Genomic DNA, 21618 nt, shown 5'->3' on the forward strand with positions numbered 1-21618 from the left:
AAAATAAAGATGTTTTTTTTATATTTTTTTTACTTTTTATTATTATTAAAATACTATTATTAGTGTGTATTATTATCAGGACCCACAAATATTCCCCCATTGCATTATTATACATTATATGCAGCTGGTGCACTTCAGATGATAAATGCAATCAATCTCAGTTCTAATCGCAGGAAAACGTGTCAAAATGGCCACTCAAACTGTAAATGTTTAGCTCATCCAAGAATTATACTCTCGTGTTGTTTTTGCGCGGCACGCAATCATTTGAACGTCCGTGTTTACTACAGTATGCGCGTAGTGTTAAATATATCCATCATATAAAGCCACTGTGTCTCTTCAGAAGACTTGCATTTGGATTAGACCACTCGATTAGTTCTTTTACGATGCCTTTATGACATTTTTGGGGGATATTTTAAGTTTGAGAGGAATGACAAAGAATATCTTCATTTGTGTTTGGAAGTTAAACGAAAAACAACATGATGGTGAGTACATGATGACAGAATTAACATTTGAGGTACATTTGTAAAATTGTGTTTGGGTGAATTATACCTTATAAATAGGCCGACTACAGCAAGTTGAGCCTTGGATAAAACAACTCCATATCGCGAATCATATAATTTCCATCAACGATACATATCGTCACATTTTTATATCGTGATATATGGTTTAACTATATATTGTTACACCCCTACTGTTTTATCGTGTTACACACATTTGAGTGTGTTAAAGTGATGTTATAATGCTACTCTGTGCGCTACTACGAGACACTTGTTCACACTGCAGTGAGCGAGATCATATTAGGCGGTAAAACATGGTACTTTGTGCGGTAAATCAACAACACCAGATTTAAACGACTGACTGTGTTGAGCTGGAGAACTAGCTTTCTGTCCATGAATGATTCAAACAGTTGCTGTCTAATAAAACACATCACATATTAAAGCGTCTTTGGTGTTTCCATGGTTTCTACAAAATAAAACCGGAAATCGAAGGTACCGCGGGTATGATGTCATTGATAGGCGACGCTTGGACACGGTCCGTGTCCTGGTTAAAATCGCGTATTTCTCTAAATGTAAACATTCTTGGAAACATTTGGGATAATACAACACAAGTCAACAAAATATACGACACTGTTCTAGTGTTTTTGGATATTTTAAAACAAAAAAAATCTTACATTTAAGATAAAAACAAATCAGTGTCGGTCGTTAAAAAACCCAACTCACCTGTCCAGCGTGGAGGTCGGCTGTCGGACACTCATAGCTGCAAACCCTCAGAGGTCTGTCCGTTTGTTTGTGTAGTGATTTTGTGTCAGTTTAAGATCATGTCATTAGTGTAGGTTAGTTGTATTGAGGTAAATCTCGTCCTTTCAAGGGTCAAAGTTCAACACAGTAGTGGTCCTCCTCACCAGCATCGTCCCGTTTCATAAACAACCCCAAAATGGCTTCAGAATAGTGTCAAAACAAACGGACTCTTATGTCAATATTATCTCTGAAGCTTCCAGTTGGTGTCCCGAGCTGAGATTCCTGAGGACTGAATCATCTTTCCACTTTAGGGTCACATTAAAAACATCAACACATTATTGTGAATCTGCATTTGAAGAGACAGGAGAAGAATCGGCTATTGTTTGTGTCTCCAGTGTTTAAAGGGTCGCTGTGATTCACAGTCAGTTGGTCCTCTCAGTGTTTTGAGCTTTTCTGGTCTTTATTGGGGATCTCAATGCAGTGCAAGTGCAGCTTATGCCCGCGGCCACAGTGATAGGGGAAGAATAAAGTGCGTTAAACTGATTTATGAGCAGCGAGAGGTTCACAGTGACAGTCGGACCGCAGCATCTGCAGCTCAGAGGACTCCACTAAAGACCGACCGCGAAGATGAGCAGGGCGCGAACCCGTAAAACACAGTGTTTGTTGTGCAATAATCACCGCGGACGCGCGCTCGGCTCGATCCAATTCGCTAGCGATCCGCTTCCAGTGTGCGCGAGGCCGCACGGCGCGCATCCCCGCCGCCGCGTACGGACAGACGCCGCACGCGAGCGCGACTCCGACGGCCTGTGCCGTTCACCCTTCACGCGCGGGCAACACAACGCTAACGCGCGTTGTGGAACAACCCGACCCGGGCGCGATCCTCCGCACTGTTGATGGCGATAAACCCGCCTCGGATCGCTCGCGTCTCGGGGTGCAATTATCGCCCGAATTCTGGCGACGTGCACACGCTCGTTTGGTGTCCAGCGAGATTCATTTGATCCGTACAGGGCTCCGTAACGACTCGAATCTGGTCCGGTCACGTCTTCTGCGTCCGTCTCCTGCTGTACGGACGTTTACAGTTGATATCCTCTCATTGTTTCCCAAAGATGTGTGATCGGCGTCTTTAAATGTAGTGTTATCCCAGTGTCCGAGCGTTCGCCATTCCGGAATAATACCATCATCCTTGGGTTTATGTTTGGCTACTAGGAAGGCAAACAGACTCGCGCTCGCCCCCTGTCGGTTGGATTCCGGCACTGCGAGGACTATTCGAGTCGCTTTTACTGGAAAAACAAGTCCGGGTTAACAGAAAAAAATGAAGTCCGGGTTAACAGAAAAAAATGGTGTCGAAAGAATTTTCACTCAGGAATTGCTAGCACATTTCATATAGAAACGCAAGTAACGCGAATTAAATTCTGAAGTACAATAAATTAAACATTTTCTTGTAAAATGTTCTCCACTAAAACGTGTTTCCCCCTCATTTAAACACTAACGCATTTAGGCATTTATAATTCTCACAATGACAACAAATAGCTCAATGTAATCGCGAAATAATATATATTAATCCTTAATTCTGTAAACTGTCATCAAAAAGACTTGTTCCCTGACCGGGAATCGAACCCGGGCCGCGGCGGTGAGAGCGCCGAATCCTAACCACTAGACCACCAGGGAGCGGTGTTCATTGAGCATCTAGTTTAGACTTTGACTCTAAATTTTTGTAGCCATAAGCCAAAACTAAAATTAAAAAAGAAGGCATAAAGATGAATAAAAAATGCTATAACTAGACTACAACTGACTTTATTTGACCACGTTAAACGTGTAAAACCATAGGTGCAAACTCGATGGAGACGTCAGGTAGTGTTGTATGTAACCACGTGATCATTCGTGATGTCACGTTAAACTGAAAATTAACCACATACAGAAATTAATTAATCCCGTTAACTCTTTTTAGTCTAATTAATTAATATCATAAGATTTTAATTTAACTTTTTTTTCCTAATTATCAATGTACAATCTATGACAACTCTTGTCCCGAAAATGTACTTCAGATTAGCGTTAATTCTCAACCTCATAACGGGTTTCGATCATCTTCGCAAAGAGAACTGAAAATACAAATGAGTTCAACTCAAAACACAAGGCATGATTCACACACAAAATAGTACGAACAATAAGAAAATTATATTTTTCCTGTTTTTGTTTTCTGTTCGTAATGAAAAAAATGGACCAATATAACTTAACGGAAGGGTGAAATATATCTAATTTTAGCATAAAACCCCCTTCTCTAGACTGCATGGGAAGGTCAAATGGTAAGAAAAAGGCAGAACCTAATATGGAAGGAAATGGGCGTGGAGGAATGAAGTGAGTCCCGTTAAGGAAGAGAGAGAAGAGAGAGAACATCTGGGCATCGTCACAGGAAAGAGAGAGAGATAAGGGGCTCGGGTCTCCTTTGTGAAACTAACTGGAATAGAAGGGAAAAGTCTGTCTACATAACTTAAGTACAAGGTATGTCTATGTGTTCTCTCTTCTTTTCTGTTGGGATTTGCGTTTTCATTGGTTTTGATTTAGTTATTGAGGAACGTGTGTGTTTTTGTGGACTGACTTCACTTCAGCCAGAGGAATGCGCCCTGATAACAGTATTGCTGCGTCCCAATTCGCCTACTTATACTACGTCCTAAAAGTATGTACTCTTTTTGTGAAGAAAAAGTACATACTTTTGAGTGTATAGCAGAAGAGTATGCAAGCTTTGGGACATACTACTTCGTCATCTTTAACGGACTCTGTTACGTGCGTCCCGTCACCGTTTAAACTGCCCTGTCAATCATCGTCACAGTTCATATCCTCCACTTTCAATTTAATTTCCTACCGTATCGGAGAGAAATGTAGTCGCTCGTTGATCTGCCTTTCGTCGGTCTTTAATGCAGAGACTCCTCTCATGTGTTTGCAAAGTTAATGGGCAAACGTATCATTACAAAAGTTCTCAATGCTGCTGAAGGAGAAATATAATGTGGGTAATATTGAATAAATATCTTTTCGTCAGGTTAAATACTGATAATTGCTCACTCAAACCACTTTATCTAATCCTCTCCACTTAACCGTCAGACTCGCGTAACCGTCATGTTTGTAGTTTTTTAAACACTTTTTATCCGCGTTTGTAGTTCTAATCGAATCCTCGTCCATCTCGCAATGGGTTGTGGGCAATATCAGCCGTTAGAGTGCGCATCGATCAGCACTTCGGATTCTGACCGGAAATAGTAGACCATCCGGGAATCTTTGGAATACTTTTTTCAACATACTAAGATTTGGGACATACTAATTCTTTTTTCGAATACTATTTAGTACGGATAGTATGCGAATTGGGACGCAGCATATGTCGCTACATTGTGAAACATACTCAGAGCTGCCAACTTTTCAAAAAAACTTAGAGTGAGATTTGGTGGGGCCAACCAAAATTTTGCCGCGAACAAAGCAAAAATTGCAACAAAAAAACAAAATAAATAATAATAGCTATATATATATATATATATATATATATATATATATATATATATATATATATATATATATATATATATATATATATATATATATATATATATATATATATATATAATAGCTATATACACACACATCACAGAAAACACTCTCTCTGCATCAGCATTTGAATGGGGTAGTATTGGTTTTTGTTATTGATTTCTTTTTTGCCTTTGATAGATAAGGTTGATAATGAATTCTTTCTATTAAGACAAAATGCATCTATATGACGCTTTGTATACAGTATATCCTATAGACACACACACACACACACACACACACACACACACACACAATTTTAAAGCACTATGTAGAGGCATGGTTTTGTCTAAATAGAACAAATTGATTATACATCAACCTACAGCATACTTTTACAGGGAAGAAAAAGGAAAATAACTGTCCTGTCTGTTGCTCTTCTGTCTGTTGTGTGGTTCTTTTTTGCTGTGGCTGATCTAAAAAAAACTGTGTTGTAGTAAAAAATACTTTGAGTAGTTAAGTTATATTCAAGCTACCCTTTTGAAAATAGCTACACTACAAGTTACTATCAAAAAGTAGCTGGCTACATTGAAACCATGTTTCTTTTTCTTCTTCTTTTTTACAATGAGATTGTTACAAATAACTGAATAATTGTTCATGAAGAATGTTATAATATTTGGGGTTTCAAGCTTCATAATGCAATGTAATTATGATTTCAAAGAGGATAGGGTGAATTCAGGGTTATTGGGACACTTTCCCCCAGTCATTTCAATGGAAAAAAACTGTCAGAATCATTACACACAATACTCAAATATAACCTATATCTCAAACTGGCTGCCCAGTGCAAAATGGTTACACATTTAACATCAGTGCAAGAACGAAATTCAAGATTCAAGATTCAAGATTCAAGAGTTTTATTTGTCACATACACAGTTATATACACAATATACAACTGGCAGTGAAATGTAAACAGGTCCGCTCCATGGACAGTGCAAATAACAGTTACAAGAAATTAAATAGAAATAGAATAAAGTTAGAATAAAAAGTATTAACATAAGTAGAATTATAAATAAATCAAGTAAAAGATAAAAATAGGAAATAAGATAAAAATAAAAATATAAAAAATATGTGGATGATAAGTGAGATAAACTGTAGACTTAAAAATAAGTGGTTAACATAAAATATATAATATGTATATATAAAGAAGTATAATGTGCAAGGTTTATTACAGGTAGTTACGCAGTAACAATAGGGACGTAAAGTAAAGTGCAGTGCAATGGCAGTATGTGGATGTTAATGTTGAAAGACCGTATGTTTATGCGTGTGCGGGGGTGAAGTGAGTCACGTGACTGAGTTCAGGAGTCTGATGGCCTGGGGGAAGAAACTCCTCCTGAGTCTTTCAGTCTTTGCCATCAGGCTACGGAAGCGCTTACCAGATGGCAGCAGGGTGAAGTGAGAGTTTGCAGGGTGATTAATGTCTCTGATGATTTTAGTAGCTCTACCTCTGCAGCGTTTGGTGTAGATGTCCTGCAGAGGCGGGAGAGCTGAGCCTGAGATGCGCTCGGATAAGCGCACCACTCTTTGCAGGGCTTTGCAGTCGTGACTGGTGCTGTTCCCGTACCACGCTGTGATGCACTGAGTCAGGACACTTTCTATCGCCCCTCGATAGAAAGTTTTCAGGATGGCTGGTGAAACCCTGAATTTCCTCAGCTGGCGCAGGTGGTACAGTCTTTGCCTGGCTTTTTTCACCTGTGTCTGGATGTGTGTAGTCCAGGTCAGATCCTCGGAGATGTTCACACCCAGGTATTTGAAGCTGCTCACTCTCTCTACCGGTGTCCCGCTGATCATGAGAGGGGAGTATGACCGATGCTGTCTCTTCCTGAAGTCCACAATCAGTTCTTTGGTCTTGTTAACATTCAGAGAGAGACAGTTGTCCTGGCACCATGATGTCAGTTGCTCCACTTCGTCCAAGTATGCCGTCTCATTGTTGTTGGAGATGAGACCCAGGACAACAGTATCATCAGCAAACTTGATGATCGAGGTGGAGCTGTGTGTGGACAAACAGTCATGGGTGTAGAGAGAGTAGAGCAGGGGACTCAGCACACAGCCCTGTGGAGCTCCAACACTCAGGGTGATGGAGGAGGAGGTGAACTGGCCTACTCTCACCGCCTGGGGTCTGCCAGTGAGGAAATCTTCAATCCAGAGGCAGAGAGAAGAATTCAGGCCTAGATCCAGGAGTTTGTGTGTTAGCTTAATGGGAACTATGGTGTTAAAGGCTGAGCTATAGTCAATAAATAGCAGCCTGACATAGTTCCCACTTTTGCTGTCGATGTGAGTGAGGCAGGAGTGAAGGACGTGAGAAATGGCATCTTCAGTCGATCTATTGGGACGATAGGCAAACTGAAGAGGGTCCAAAGTGTCAGGAATGGAGGAGCAAATGTTGTTTTTAATGAGTCTCTCAAAGACCTTCATGACTAAAGATGTGAGAGCCACTGGACGATAGTCATTTAGGCAAGAGGGTTTACTGATCTTAGGTACAGGGATGATGGAGGATCGTTTGAAGGAGGTGGGGACAACAGATGTAGCAAGGGACTCGTTGAATATGGATGTAAAGAGCCCTGCGAGCTGATCAGCACAGGACCGCAGAACACGACCTGAAATACCATCCGGCCCAGCAGCTTTCCTGACATCCACACGTTTGAGTGCCCTCCGAACCTCGTCCTCCGAGACAGAGATCACGTGACCGTTGCTGCTCTGAGGGACTCTCTCTGACGCGTCACTCGCCGGAGTCGCGCTGCCGCGATTACCATCAAAGCGAGCGTAGAAAGAGTTTAACTCGTTCACCAGTAACGGATCAGCTCTCACCTCTGCAGAGGATTTAGTTCCAAAAGCACAGATGGTTCTCAGTCCCTGCCACATCCGCCGGGAGTCGTTGAGTTGGAAATGAGATTCCACTCGGTCTTTATAGCGGAGTTTTGCGGCTTTAACGGCGCGCCGGAGAGCGTAACATGAAGCTTTGTACTCCCTCATATCCCCCGTTAGGAGACCGGCATTGTAAGCGGTGGTGCGCGAGTTTACTGCAGTGCGAATTGAACTGTCCACCCACGGTTTCTGATTAGGGAAGGACGTTATAGTTATTGTTTGTGTGGCTTGCTCTGTCAGTGTGTTAATAAAGCAGAGCGCCACTTCTGTGAACTCGCTGACGTCTTCAGAACTCGCGCGGAACATGTCCCAGTCGACGTCATCAAGAGCTGCCTGTAGCGTGATCTCTGAATGGGATGACCAGCGTTTGACTTCCCTCCTCACCGGGGGCTCTTGAACGAGCCTTTGTTTATATTCCGGTGTGAGGAAAATGGCGGCATGGTCCGATTTGCCAAAAGCTGGCTGTGAACGAGCTTTGTAGGCGTTCTTAAACGGAGAGTAGCAATGATCCAGTGTGTTTGCTCCTCGTGTGGGACAGGAGACATGCTGGTGAAAGTTTGGCAATACTTTCTTTAGGTTTGCTTTGTTAAAATCACCCGCGACGATGAAAGCAGCGTCGGGGTGTTTGTTTATGAAGCCGCTGGTCACATCATGGAGGGCAGATAAAGCCAGCCCCGTGTCTGCTTGTGGTGGAATATAAACGGCAGTGGTGATGACCGAGGAAAACTCCCTCGGCAGGTAGAAAGGCCGGCACATGAGAGTTAAATGTTCCAAGTGAGGCGAGCAGGATCGCGAAAGAATGGAGATGTTCCTAGGATCGCACCATTTCTTGTTTATCATGAAACACACTCCACCGCCTTTAGATTTCCCGGCCTCGGCTGTTCTGTCCATCCGAAAAACAGAGAAGTTCTCGGACGGCGTCACGGCTGTATCCGGGACCGCTGGCGTGAGCCATGTTTCGGACAGACAATAGATGTTGCAGTCTCTCATGTCCCGTTGAAAACTTATCCTGGCTCTAAGATCGTCCATCTTATTCTCCAAGGATTGGACATTTGCGAGCAAAATGCTCGGGAGAGGAGGACTGAATGCTCTTTTTCTCAGTCTGTTGCGGATCCCAGCGCGTTTCCCGCGTTGATTTGCAAATGTATGCAAATCAACTTTGCGATGCTGTTTGCGAACGTTCGTTGGAACTATGGTTTCGGGAAACACGACTCGTTTAACTATGCTTATAATGACGGAACTTGTGACCATAGTTAGCGAACGACACTTTCGGGAAACGCACCTTCGCTCATTACAGGCTCGTTCTCGTCAGAACCCAAAACGGAATGTAGCTTTAGGTCGCGCAACACCGTATTTATTTGCCCATTTATCTTGAACCCCCTCACCGAAAGCATGATCGGCTCAACATGTAGATCTATAGATAAACTCATCTTTCAGGCATTTGACCGACCGGGTTGGCACTTCAGCGTGAGAAATCAGGGGTGTGGCGTGTGAGCGTGTGAAACCAATCAAATGCGTGTGTCTCACGGCCAATGCGTGAGAGTTGGCAGCTCTGCATACTACTTATAAGTTCTTTATATCTGTGTTGGGTTTATATATTGTGCGTACTTTTGGACATTTCAAGCGTTTATTAACGCATTAGTTCTGCTAGACATTGTGCCTTTTAAACCCATAGATCGCTAAAATGGCTTTTTTCTTAGATCGGTTTGATTCTCACGAATCTCACTATTGCGATAATCTCGACCTCATCCTAACAGTAAAACACAACAACCACACCCCTCGCCACATCCGCTAGAAAGATGGAGAATACACCGCTGAGTATAACCTAAACTCAATGTGTATAAAGGCTACGTAATTCTGAGATGTAATACATGGTTTAAGCCAATATCAACGGCTTTGAAAACTCAAGCATATGTTTGTTTGCTAGCTCTACTTGCGTCTAAAATGTGTTGTAAAATGTGGCGGAAGTGACCTGTAGCTGAGTCACGTCATCCGATGAGGAGTTTGTTAACTTGTTAGATATGTTTAAAGGGATAGTTCACCCAAGAAATTAAAATCAGCCCATGATTTACTCACCCTCAAGCCATCCTAGGTGTGTATGACATTCTTCTTCCAGACGAACACAATCAGAGTTATATTAAATATGTCCTGGCTCTTCCAAGCTTTATAATGGCAGTGAAGGGCTGTTTCTGTTTTGATGTCCTCACAAGTGCATCAATCCACCATAAAGGAGCATCTATCCATCATAAAAGGGCATCAATCCACCATAAAGGAGCATCTATCCATCATAAAAGGGCATCTATCCATCATAAAAGTGCATCTATCCATCATAAAAGGGCATATTTCCATCATAAAAGGGCATCTATCCATCATAAAAGTGCATCTATCCATCATAAAAGTGTATCTATCCATCATAAAAGGGCATATATCCATCATAAAAGGGCATATATCCATCATAAAAGGGCATCTATCCATCATAAAAGGGCATCTATCCATCATAAAAGTGCATCTGTCCATCATAAAAGTGCATATATCCATCATAAAAGTGCATCCGTCCATCATAAAAGTGCATCTGTCCATCATAAAAGTGCATCTGTCCATCATAAAAGTGCATATATCCATCATAAAAGTGCATCCGTCCATCATAAAAGTGCATCTGTCCATCATAAAAGTGCATCTGTCCATCATAAAAGTGCATCAATCCATCATAAAAGTGCATCAATCCATCATAAAAGTGCATCTATCCATCATAAAAGTGCATCTATCCATCATAAAAGTGCATCTATTCATCATAAAAGTGCATCTATCCATCATAAAAGTGCATCTATCCATCATAAAAGTGCATCTATCCATCATAAAAGTGCATCAATCCATCATAAAAGTGCATCAATCCATCATAAAAGTGCGTGCATCTATTCATCATAAAAGTGCATCTATTCATCATAAAAGTGCATCTATTCATCATAAAAGTGCATCTGTCCATCATAAAAGGGCATCTATCATCATAAAAGTGCATCTATCCATCATAAAAGTGCATCTATCCATCATAAAAGGGCATCTATCCATCATAAAAGTGCATCTATTCATCATAAAAGTGCATCTATCCATCATAAAAGGGCATCTATCCATCATAAAAGGGCATATTTCCATCATAAAAGGGCATCTATCCATCATAAAAGTGCATCTATCCATCATAAAAGTGTATCTATCCATCATAAAAGGGCATATATCCATCATAAAAGGGCATATATCCATCATAAAAGGGCATCTATCCATCATAAAAGGGCATCTATCCATCATAAAAGTGCATCTGTCCATCATAAAAGTGCATATATCCATCATAAAAGTGCATCCGTCCATCATAAAAGTGCATCTGTCCATCATAAAAGTGCATCTGTCCATCATAAAAGTGCATATATCCATCATAAAAGTGCATCCGTCCATCATAAAAGTGCATCTGTCCATCATAAAAGTGCATCTGTCCATCATAAAAGTGCATCAATCCATCATAAAAGTGCATCAATCCATCATAAAAGTGCATCTATCCATCATAAAAGTGCATCTATCCATCATAAAAGTGCATCTATTCATCATAAAAGTGCATCTATCCATCATAAAAGTGCATCTATCCATCATAAAAGTGCATCTATCCATCATAAAAGTGCATCAATCCATCATAAAAGTGCATCAATCCATCATAAAAGTGCATCAATCCATCATAAAAGTGCATCAATCCATCATAAAAGTGCATCTATCCATCATAAAAGTGCATCTATTCATCATAAAAGTGCATCTATTCATCATAAAAGTGCATCTATCCATCATAAAAGTGCATCTATTCATCATAAAAGTGCATCTGTCCATCATAAAAGGGCATCTATCATCATAAAAGTGCATCTATCCATCATAAAAGTGCATCTATCCATCATAAAAGGGCATCTATCCATCATAAAAGTGCATCTATTCATCATAAAAGTGCATCTATCCATCATAAAAGGGCATCTATCCATCATAAAAGTGCATCTATCATCATAAAAGTGCATCTATCCATCATAAAAGTGCATCTATCATCATAAAAGTGCATCTATCCTATACAGCAGGGGTGGGCAACAGTTTTAGTCTGAGGGCCACAGTTACTTTGGCAAAGTAAACGGAGGGCCACACTTTGGACAATTGCAATTAAACATAGTTACATGATTAAATCGTACAAATGAATTAAATGCAGATATTTATAAGGCTACAGTTACTTTGACTTTTACCAGCCTATTTCAAGGCCTGATATATATATTTTTGCTAGGCCTGTCTGACATAGGCTACTCTAAGGTTACAATAACTGGATTTACTTTCAAGGATTCATTTACACTACCCTGCATATTGTTCAACTGTCATTCATACCAGCTGTAGCTATTCAAGATCGAAAACTATGAACAAACCTGTAAATGTATGTGTGCAGGTTACATTAACATACAGACTTCAGGCAATCTGGCTTGGAATTATCAAATTTAATTGGGGATAACTTCATCACTGAATGAAAAACATATTCAGCTTATTTCACTTGTTATTATTCCTTTTTTTGTAATTTCTTTTTTTAACATATGTTGTTTAAATCTTTTATAAAATAGAACACAATTTAAGTGCAGATCAACTTCATCACACGTATGTTTGCTTGAAAGAAAGAACAACATGGAATAGAATAGTCCTATGCGTCTCACAAAATGTAAATTTGATGTAGCTGTATCATCATCACCATCTACAGGACATGCATAAGAAATAGCAACATGAAACTGGACAATGTTGTTTAACTTTATACCATCAATGATCAATACACACTGATAACTAGCTTAATAAAAAGATAAGCCAGCGTCCCCAGTGAGTTTCTTCAAGGCGGTTCCTATTTTAGATTGTTCCCCCTTAATGTTTCCATGGCGATGGGTCATATTTGTCACGTGACGCCGCACCCACAATAACACTGTATTACAGATGCATCGCTTTTATTCCGAGAATCAGGGTCATCAGTTTCTCACGAAATACGTGCAAGAAAGTGGTGAACTGTGACAAGAATAGAGTAGACTTAATAGTTACTTCCACTATGTTTGTCTGATATAATATCACTTCGGAAAATGATATTTGAATAGATTGTTATTGCTGCTTCCACAGCCATCAGTGTGTATTTTACAAACTCCAAATGTATTGTTTTAATTTGTAATCCTGAATACAAAAATTCAACTTTCATCCAAATTGCCAGCACATCAAGCGTATCGCGGGGGCCGGATTGAAGCACTATGGCGGGCCGTATATTGCCCATGTATGCTATACAGGAACAGGAACACAATTCACTGCCACTATAAAGCTTGGAAGAGCCAGGACTTTTTTAATATAACTCAGATTGTGTTCGTCTGAAAGAAGAATGTCATACACACCTAGGATGACTTGAGGGGGAGTAAATCATGGGCTAGTTTTCATTTTTGGGTGAATTAACCATTTAAGTCTAGTTTATATAGTAGTTAAACAAAATTTTATGTGTGAAGTGTGGTAACATACTAGCTCTCAAACTGCAGCTCTTAAAACCAACACTCAAAAATGAGAATTCTGTCATCACCAAACCACATTTCCTCAACAGAAGGAGATCTTGAGCAATCTGAAGTATTATCTGCTGAACTTGGCGGTACACAGTTTAAAGGGATAGTTCACCCAAAAATGAAAATCATCCCATAATTTACTCACCCTAAATGTAAATAATATAAATATTATAATATTCACACTCATTGTGGTGTAAAACTACAAAAAAATTATAATCATAATCTTTATCTCCATACCAAAATTCCAGATGGCCAGACAGTGATTCATCTTTTATAAATTGTTAAAATATTAATGTCTGCGACGCTGTGAGCACAGAGACTGTTGTGTAGACTGTAAGTATTTAAAATGTTGAACTTTTTAAAATGTTTGATGTCTAATATGAATAAATAGCGCTCATAAACCACCGTCGATGGCATTCTCAAGTGAAACGAGTTGAAGCTTGGTCCCAGAAACGGTGTTCCTTACGTCACGACTTAACACACGGATAATGGGGGTGGATGGGAGCCCAAAATAAAACAAAATTTGAAGCCCAAAAAAGTGCATCCATCCATTATAAAATGAATCCACACGGCTCCAGGGGGTTAATAAAGGCCTTCTGAAGCGAATTGATGCGTTTGTGTAAGAAAAATATCCATATTTAACACATTATAAAGTAAAATATCTAGCTTCCGACAGACTGCCTTCCCTATTTAACTAACGGAAAAAGTGTAAGTTGTAAATATTTTACTTTATAATGTGTTAAATATGGATATTTTTCTTACACAAACGCATCGCTTCGCTTCAGAAAGCCTTAATGCTGCTGTCACAGAGAAGGTCGGACATTTGCACAAGATCTCTCTTTGTGTTTGACTGAATTTTCATTTTTGTTTGAACAATTTTTTTTTTAATGTAGCCTACATTAAATCAGAGGTTTCAAAAGTATGTTAAGTATTTTCAAACACGCAGGTTTATCGCGTTGTTTCCCTGACCTACATTTAAACCGCTCTGGGCAGTGAGAACATATCTGTCATGTTTTATTTTGGATCAGTCCTGAACGGTCATACAACCCCAAATCAGAAAAAGTTGGGACAGTATGGAAAACGCAAATAAAAAAAAAGAAGTGATTTCTAAATTTACTTTGACTTGTATTTCATTGCAGACAATATGAACACAAAATATTTCATGTTTTGTCTGGTCAACTTCATGTTATTTGTAAATATGCATCCTTTCCTGTCATTCAGACCTGCAACACATTTCAAAAGAAGTTGGGACAGGAGCAATTTAGGGCTAGTTATGAGGTAAAATTGTTAAATAATGATGTGATTTGAAACAGGTGATGTCAACAGGTGATTGTAATTATGATTTGGTACAAAAGCAGCATCCAAGAAAGGTCTAATCCTTTAGGAGCAAAGATGGGCAGAGGATCGCCAGTTCGCCAACAAATACGTGAGAAAATTATTTAAATGTTTAAAAACAATGTTCCTCAAAGAAAGATAGGAAGAGATTTGGATATTTCACATTCAACAGTGCATAACATCATTAAAAGATTCAAGGAATCTGGAGGAATCTCAGTGCGTAAAGGACAAGGGCGCAAGCCTAAGCTGAACAACCGTGATCTCCGATCCCTCAGGCGGCACTGCATCAAGAATCGTCATTCATCTATAAGCGAAATCACCACATGGGCTCAGGACTACTTTGGCAAACCTTTGTCAAGTACCACAATACGTAGTTACATCCACAAATGCCAGTTAAAACTGTACTGTGCCAAAAGGAAGCCCTATGTTAACAGTGTCCAGAAGCGCCGTCGACTTCTCTGGGCTCGGAGGCATCTGGGATGGACCATCACACAGTGGAAACGTGTACTGGGGTCAGATGAAGCAGTATTTCAGGTATTTTTTGGGAGGAATGGACGCCGTATGCTCCGGACCAAAGAAGAAAAGGATCATCCAGACTGTTCCCAGCAACAAGTCCAAAAGCCAGGGTCTGTCATGGTATGGGGTTGTGTCAGTGCCCTTGGCAAAGGTAACTTGCACTTCTGTGAAGGCACCATTAATGCTGAAAAGTACATAGAGATTTTGGAGCATAATATGCTGCCTTCAAGAAGACATCTTTTCCAGGGACGTCCATGCATATTTCAACAAGACAATGCAAAACCACATTCTGCACACATTACAAAGTCCTGGCTGCGGAGGAAGAGGGTTCGGGTACTTGACTGGCCTGCCTCAGTCCCGACCTGTCTCCAATAGAGAATGTGTGGAAGACCCCGTACTGTTGCCCACCTTAAGACTTGTTTGCAGGAAGAATGGGACAAAATTACACCTGAAACACTTCATCACTTGGTGTCTTCAGTCCCTAAACGTCTTTTAAGTGTTGTGAAAAGGAATGCCAACATTACATAGTGGTAAATGCTTTACTGTCCCAACTTTTTTTGAAATGTGTTGCAGGTCTGAATGACAGGAAAGGATGCATATTTACAAATGGCATGAAGTTGACCAGACAAAACATTAAATATTTTGTGTTCATATTGTCTGCAATGAAATACAAGTCAAAGTAAATTTAGAAATCACTTTTATTTTATTTTTTTGGCGTTTTCCATACTGTCCCAACTTTTTCTGATTTGTATAACCAAAGGCATGAATGCGATACAATGCACACTTTAGTAAAGCCAATCCAGTGAAGGAAACAGGCCACACAAGCTCCCAAATGGTGGGTCACATGTTCACACACCCAGGACTGAAGTGAGCATGTGGCAATGATCAGCACGTCAAACATGTCAGCCAATAGCATGCTTTGTTGATTCAGATGGTCAATCTGCCTCTCTTTTTGTCCTTTGCAGAGTCACCAGAAGGACACGCCTCGTCTGACACATCATGCCTCTGGTGGTCTTGAAGCCGTCCCGTTTATTGTGGACGCGTTTGGCCGCTCTAGTGTTCACCTGTGTGGCGTTTAGCGTGGCGTCCCACGGAGCGGGGCTCAATGGCGGCACGGCGGACTGGAGCGTGTTCTGCTGGGCTTTCAGCTTCGCAGGGACGCTGCTGGTTCTGCTGGTGGAGCTCATGGGTCTGCAGGCTCGCGCCCCCGTGTCCTGGAACAACTTCCCCATCACGTTCGCCTGCTACGCCGCGCTTCTCTGCCTGTCCGCCTCCATCATCTTCCCGCTCTACTTCCTGAAGGGGTATACGAGGCACGACGAGGTCCGGGACCACCGAATCGTGTCCACCGTGTTCTCCTGCCTGGCCACCATGGCTTACTTCGTGGAGGTGTGTATGTCGCGGGCGCGGCCGGGCGAAGTGGCCGGGTACATGGCGACCGTTCCGGGCCTGCTGAAGGTGTGCGAGACCTTCGTGGCCAGCGTCATATTCGTGTTCGTCAGCGACCCCGTCTCTTATAGCAGTCACCCCGCGGTGAAGTGGTGCATGGCCGTCTACTGCATCTGCTTCATTATATCGGCAGCCATCGTGGTGTTGTGCGTCGGAGAATGCACCGGGTGCCTGCCCTTCCCCTTCGCACGCTTCCTCTCTGCCTACGCTCTGTTGGCCGTTCTCATGTACCTCACCGCCACTATCATTTGGCCCATCTTTAAGTTTGACAGCCGCTATTCGGGAAGCTCAAGCCGACCGGGCTCCTGCCAATACTTTCACGGGTTGTGCCCATGGGATAAACTGGTCGCTGTGGCCGTCCTCACCGCCCTCAACTTCCTGATCTACCTGGCGGATCTGGCGTATTCTGCCCGACTGGTGTTTGTCACGGTGTGAGAGAGCGCAAACAATCCTCTTTTCCTTGACTTTGATGGAGTCTTTGAAAGCCGAGGACTTAGTGAATAATGGGATCATATGTACGAGTTAAACGCATATATAAGTGGGGAAACAGTGTTATTTTAGTATATTTGATATACTAGTATTCAGTATTTTCTTTGAGGCCAGAGTTTCCGAGTTGGGGCGTTTCAGTAAGAACATGTTTATTGATGAAAAGTTGTGAAAGTAATGACTTTTTTCCCCCTTTACACCAAAACTAGCTAAGTTGCTTATAAAAAATATACACTGCCCGGCCAAAAAAAGCCTCTTAAGTTTCTGTTTGGATTTAAACATGTCGATGATTGGGTGGAAATAACATCTCAACATTTATTTCCATCAAGAATTGTATTGCCAATGCAAGAGTCCAGCACATCCCAAAGACTTTCAATGAATTTAAGGAGCCGATTCATGTGGAAAATGATCCTTCAAGCGCTGATGAATCTTGTTTGATTGTGATGTGTCTTCCTACATGGCTGTTTAAGCGATGATACACTCCATCAATGAGGGGATGAAGAACTGTTGCCAAACATAACATGCTAGAAATATAATAATCACGGCAATAATGATCCTACGGAGCCCCGCACATGACATGCAGGAAAAAAATGTTAGGCTCGTAACTGGAGTACATCGATCTAGTACGAGTTCACGGGTAGGAAGCATAGACCGTAAAAAAATATGGACGACGTGACTTCATTGACATCCGCTGAGCAGAGTTGAAGCTTTCGGAGGCCGCACACAGAGCTGACATCTCGGGACCGAGTCTGCGCAGTAGAGAGCAGGAAGTAGAGGCACGATTATCAAAAGCCCGCCCACACTCTCACAGATGCAGAACAATTCATTATGTTGGTGTGAAATAAGCTGTTATGGAAATGTAGAAATTAAAGCTTAAGCTCCAATCTCCTTCCCAAAAATCCCGAAAAAAGTCTGTTAGTGCCTCAGTGAAAACTTCACTGAGAGAAGCCGTCAATCAAAGCTGTCAATCATGACGTCACTCCTCCCGTTTTTATAGCATCAAATAACTCACTAAAACTAAACTTATTTAAAAAACGAACACTTGAAATTAAATCATCGTTATAAAAACTGCCTAAAAGGACAGAAACCATCTTTAGGAAACAATTATTTGAAGTGTAATTTAATTGTTTAGAGTGTCTCGAGTCCATTCTAATACATGGAGGGGTGGGGTTTAGGAGCTATACTGAGACCGGCCACCAGGGGGGGCGATCGAGGTGCGGAGGCTTCAGTTTCTGAGAGGAGCACTACAGGCTTGGTGGGAAGTCACAGATTTGACTGCCGTTCCAGTGCACTTTCACGGGTAGAAGGTTGGAAAAACACAGGTTACCGGGAACCGTGCGCACGATTTATAAATCAAGTGAACAAATTAGTAAATCATGTGGACAGTTTAGCAAATTGAGGGATCGAATAAGTAAATCATGTGGACAGTTTAGCAAATCGAGGAAACAAATTAGTAAATCATGTGGACAGTTTAGCAAATCGAGGAAACAAATTAGTAAATCATGTGGACAGTTTAGCAAATCGAGGGAACGAATTAGTAAATTGTGTGGACAGTTTAGCAAATCAAGGGAACGAATAAGTAAATCATGTGGACAGTTTAGCAAATCAAGGGAACGAATAAGTAAATCGTGTGGACGGTTTAGCAAATTGAGGGAACAAATTTGTAAATCGTGTGGGCGGTTGGTTTAGCAAATCGAGGGAACGAATTAGTAAATTGTGTGGACGGTTTAGCAAATCAAGGGAACGAATAAGTAAATCATGTGGACAGTTTAGCAAATCGAGGGAACGAATTAGTAAATTGTGTGGACGGTTTAGCAAATCGAGGGAACGAAAAAGTAAATCGTGCGCGCAATTTACTTTTTTTTATCTTGGACGTCATGTGCGGGGCTCCGTATGATCCAATCATAGACATTTGCCTAATTAAATCAAAACAGCACATTTTTATGTATAATGATTCGGTTTACAGCACCTCCCATAGTTTGATGAAAAACATTACATAAAACCAAGAACACACCTGACACTCCTTCTTTATTAATCACTATGTAGAAGTAGAGTTAAAAATCTAGCCATATTTTTTTTGTTAAAAAAAAATTAAAGGTTCATCACCATCTTGCTCCGACCAAAGTGATCTGAACGCACCTGATGTCAATAATTACAACTTCCTAACTCGTAAATACGAACTTAGAGGACTTTTTTTATTTTTCTAATTACATTTTCTACATGTGCCACTGCTGCCTTATTATGAGTGTGTTGTGTTAATGTTGCTGTGTTGAACTACTGTACATTTCTGTGCTGTTTTGTGTGACTTGAAGCGTATGTTTGTCATACGAGTGTTATCATTGACACATCACAGTAGCGTTTCAGCTCATGTGTTATAATGAATGCGAACAATTCCAGAGCAAACCATTTTTATATTATTTTCTATATTCAAATAAAGTTTCACTGTGATATGTAAACATGTATTCTAATTTGCATTTTGTTGATTGGTTTTGGGGCTTTCAAGTTATTTGTGAAAGTGTTTCAAGATGTTAAGGCATCAGGTATCAGACAAAACAACTGTTATTTTCATTCTCTCTTGCAGCTTATGAAGTTGTGATCAATCAAAGAAATACTTTAATATGACTTAACTGTCCACACGCTTACAGAATTAAATTTTAGTTATGGGTTTAATTAATGTTGTATTTGTAAGGATGTGAAAACTTGCATAACTCCATATTGTCTGGCGAAGACAATAACTCACTGAGAGGACAGTTTATTTCGCAGCCGACGTCCCACTGAGTGAATCAACTGAGAATGGCTTAATTTGCATGCATTTACCTTGTACCAAACTTCCCCCAAACTCCTGATCCCCTTTCCTGGAAATTGCTAAATCCAATAGATTTTGGGTATATTTCAATGTCAATTCTCACTTTACAATATTATATGTGTTTGGTATCGTTTGAAATGTCTCAGTGCGAATGGGACAAAAATCTCATAAGCATGGAAATATACAAGAAGTTAATTAGAGTTTTTAGAGCTTAGACCTATTTTACTTATGATGGTGGATGTGGCTATTGGAGCCATTTGGTTTCCTTTCAATCAAGCCAAACGGGAATTCGACTCAATTTAAATTCCCTTTGTTTTCATGTATTTCCATTTGAAACAGTTTCTGTTCTGGTCTGAGTTATTTAAAGCGATGCAGCAATGAGTTCGAGGCGCATACTGTAATGGAGTTGGCCCATAACGTGGAGTGTCTCGATACTCTGCGTTGCGTAATATTCAGTCAGGTATCGATATCTTATTCCTTGCTACAGGGTATTTGATGTTATGTACGAATTATCTTTGTATTGATTATGGAATTGGCATTATACATTTACCTGACTGTTAAAGGGGCTATATGCGTTTTTCTGAAATTTAAACTCGCGACTGACACCTGTGGCCAAAAAACAGAACTGCTCTCATTTTCTGCTCGCTCTCGCAGCGGTGGTGACGTCACATCCGCAGACAGCGCGGGAAAAGACGACCCGCCAGAAAATAGGAAAAATAGGATACAGACTTATAGGTGCACCCACTGTGAGCGGACAAGGTGTCAGTATGCTCATCAGGAGATGTTTGAGTCATAAATGGTGAAATAAAAAGGCTATTGTTACGTTTATTTGGGGGAAAAAGTTGCATATAGCCCCTTTAATAAAATTGTTACATTTTGATCCTTTCTGAATGAATCTGTAATTATTAACTATCTCCAATGTGGAACGGTATAATTGCAACAAAGGGTTAAAACAGAATGATTAAATGTATGATTAACTATCAAATATAAATGAGCAAACAACCAGTTGGCATTCTCTTCTAAATGCGACAATTATGATAAATGGAGTCAGATAAAGAATATTATAATCAAATCCATTTTTCCAGCTGAAACACTGAACACGCGTGCGGCCTTCACCGCGTTTCGCTACCGATCCTTGGAGCGAAATCATGCGGTCTTACATATTTATATAGAAGAAATTATGATATATGTTCAATATAAGGAGATAACCAACTTTTATTGAGTTACTGATAGACTGGTGTTGATTCAGACCATAAATGATCAAACAAACCCTTACGAAAAAGAAGTTTATTCAAGTGTTACTTCTTTTAAAATAAAAATAAGAAAGTATACTTTCAGTCTATTTTTTAAATACTTCAGAAATATACTTTAAATGGCACTTAAGTAGCCTATACCAGACTTATACTGACAGAAAAGTCTATATTTGGCCTGTACTTGTACTCAATCTTTTGATCGAGATATACTAAAGGTATAATTAAGTTTTCAAAGTATACTTGGCTTGTAATTGTGTTTAATTTTAGATTGATTTGTTGTTGTTTTTTACATAGTTTTACATACAGTCTTATGAAACTTACATTGTTTGAAACTATTGATTAGAATATTGATTATATAAAACAGATATGTTCTTAATTCTGTGTATCTCAATTTTTGTGTAGGCTAGTCCACTGGTAGTGTACATAGAAATTTACTTCAAATCTACTTTACTCTAAGTTATGATACAATATTTTTAAAAAGAGTTAAAGTACAGTTAAAGGTAAGTATAAAAATGGAATATCTACATTTG

The 21618-nt window shown here is 40.3% G+C and overlaps 2 protein-coding genes across 4 annotated transcripts in view; one reads left to right on the forward strand and one right to left on the reverse strand.

The window, feature by feature from the left end:
- arhgef11 (Rho guanine nucleotide exchange factor (GEF) 11) overlaps nucleotides 1–2438 on the reverse strand; it is a 58402-nt gene extending 55964 nt beyond the window's left edge. For both annotated transcript variants that reach the window (XM_079806948.1, XM_079806949.1), the window contains exon 1: nucleotides 1221–2438. In XM_079806948.1, coding sequence (XP_079663074.1) covers nucleotides 1221–1255 — 35 coding nt within the window. In that variant the 5' untranslated portion in view covers nucleotides 1256–2438. The remainder of the gene's footprint in view (nucleotides 1–1220) is intronic.
- Nucleotides 2439–3590: 1152 nt separating this feature from the next.
- myadma (myeloid associated differentiation marker a) lies at nucleotides 3591–20722 on the forward strand. Of its 2 annotated transcripts, none has more exons than XM_079807227.1 (3): nucleotides 3591–3737; nucleotides 16060–20391; nucleotides 20688–20722. In XM_079807227.1, exon 2 carries the CDS (start codon nucleotides 16094–16096, stop codon nucleotides 16976–16978), a length of 885 nt encoding a protein of 294 aa, XP_079663353.1. In that variant the 5' UTR covers nucleotides 3591–3737; nucleotides 16060–16093; the 3' UTR covers nucleotides 16979–20391; nucleotides 20688–20722. The 2 variants fall into 2 exon arrangements, with proteins under 2 accessions (XP_079663353.1, XP_079663354.1); XM_079807228.1 differs by lacking the exon at nucleotides 20688–20722 and having other exon boundaries at nucleotides 3603–3737; nucleotides 16060–18692; nucleotides 18740–18871.
- Nucleotides 20723–21618: the final 896 nt, after the last annotated feature.

Source organism: Gobio gobio (assembly GCF_949357685.1).
Source record: "Gobio gobio genome assembly, chromosome: 2".
Classification (NCBI taxonomy): Eukaryota; Metazoa; Chordata; class Actinopteri; order Cypriniformes; family Gobionidae; genus Gobio; species Gobio gobio.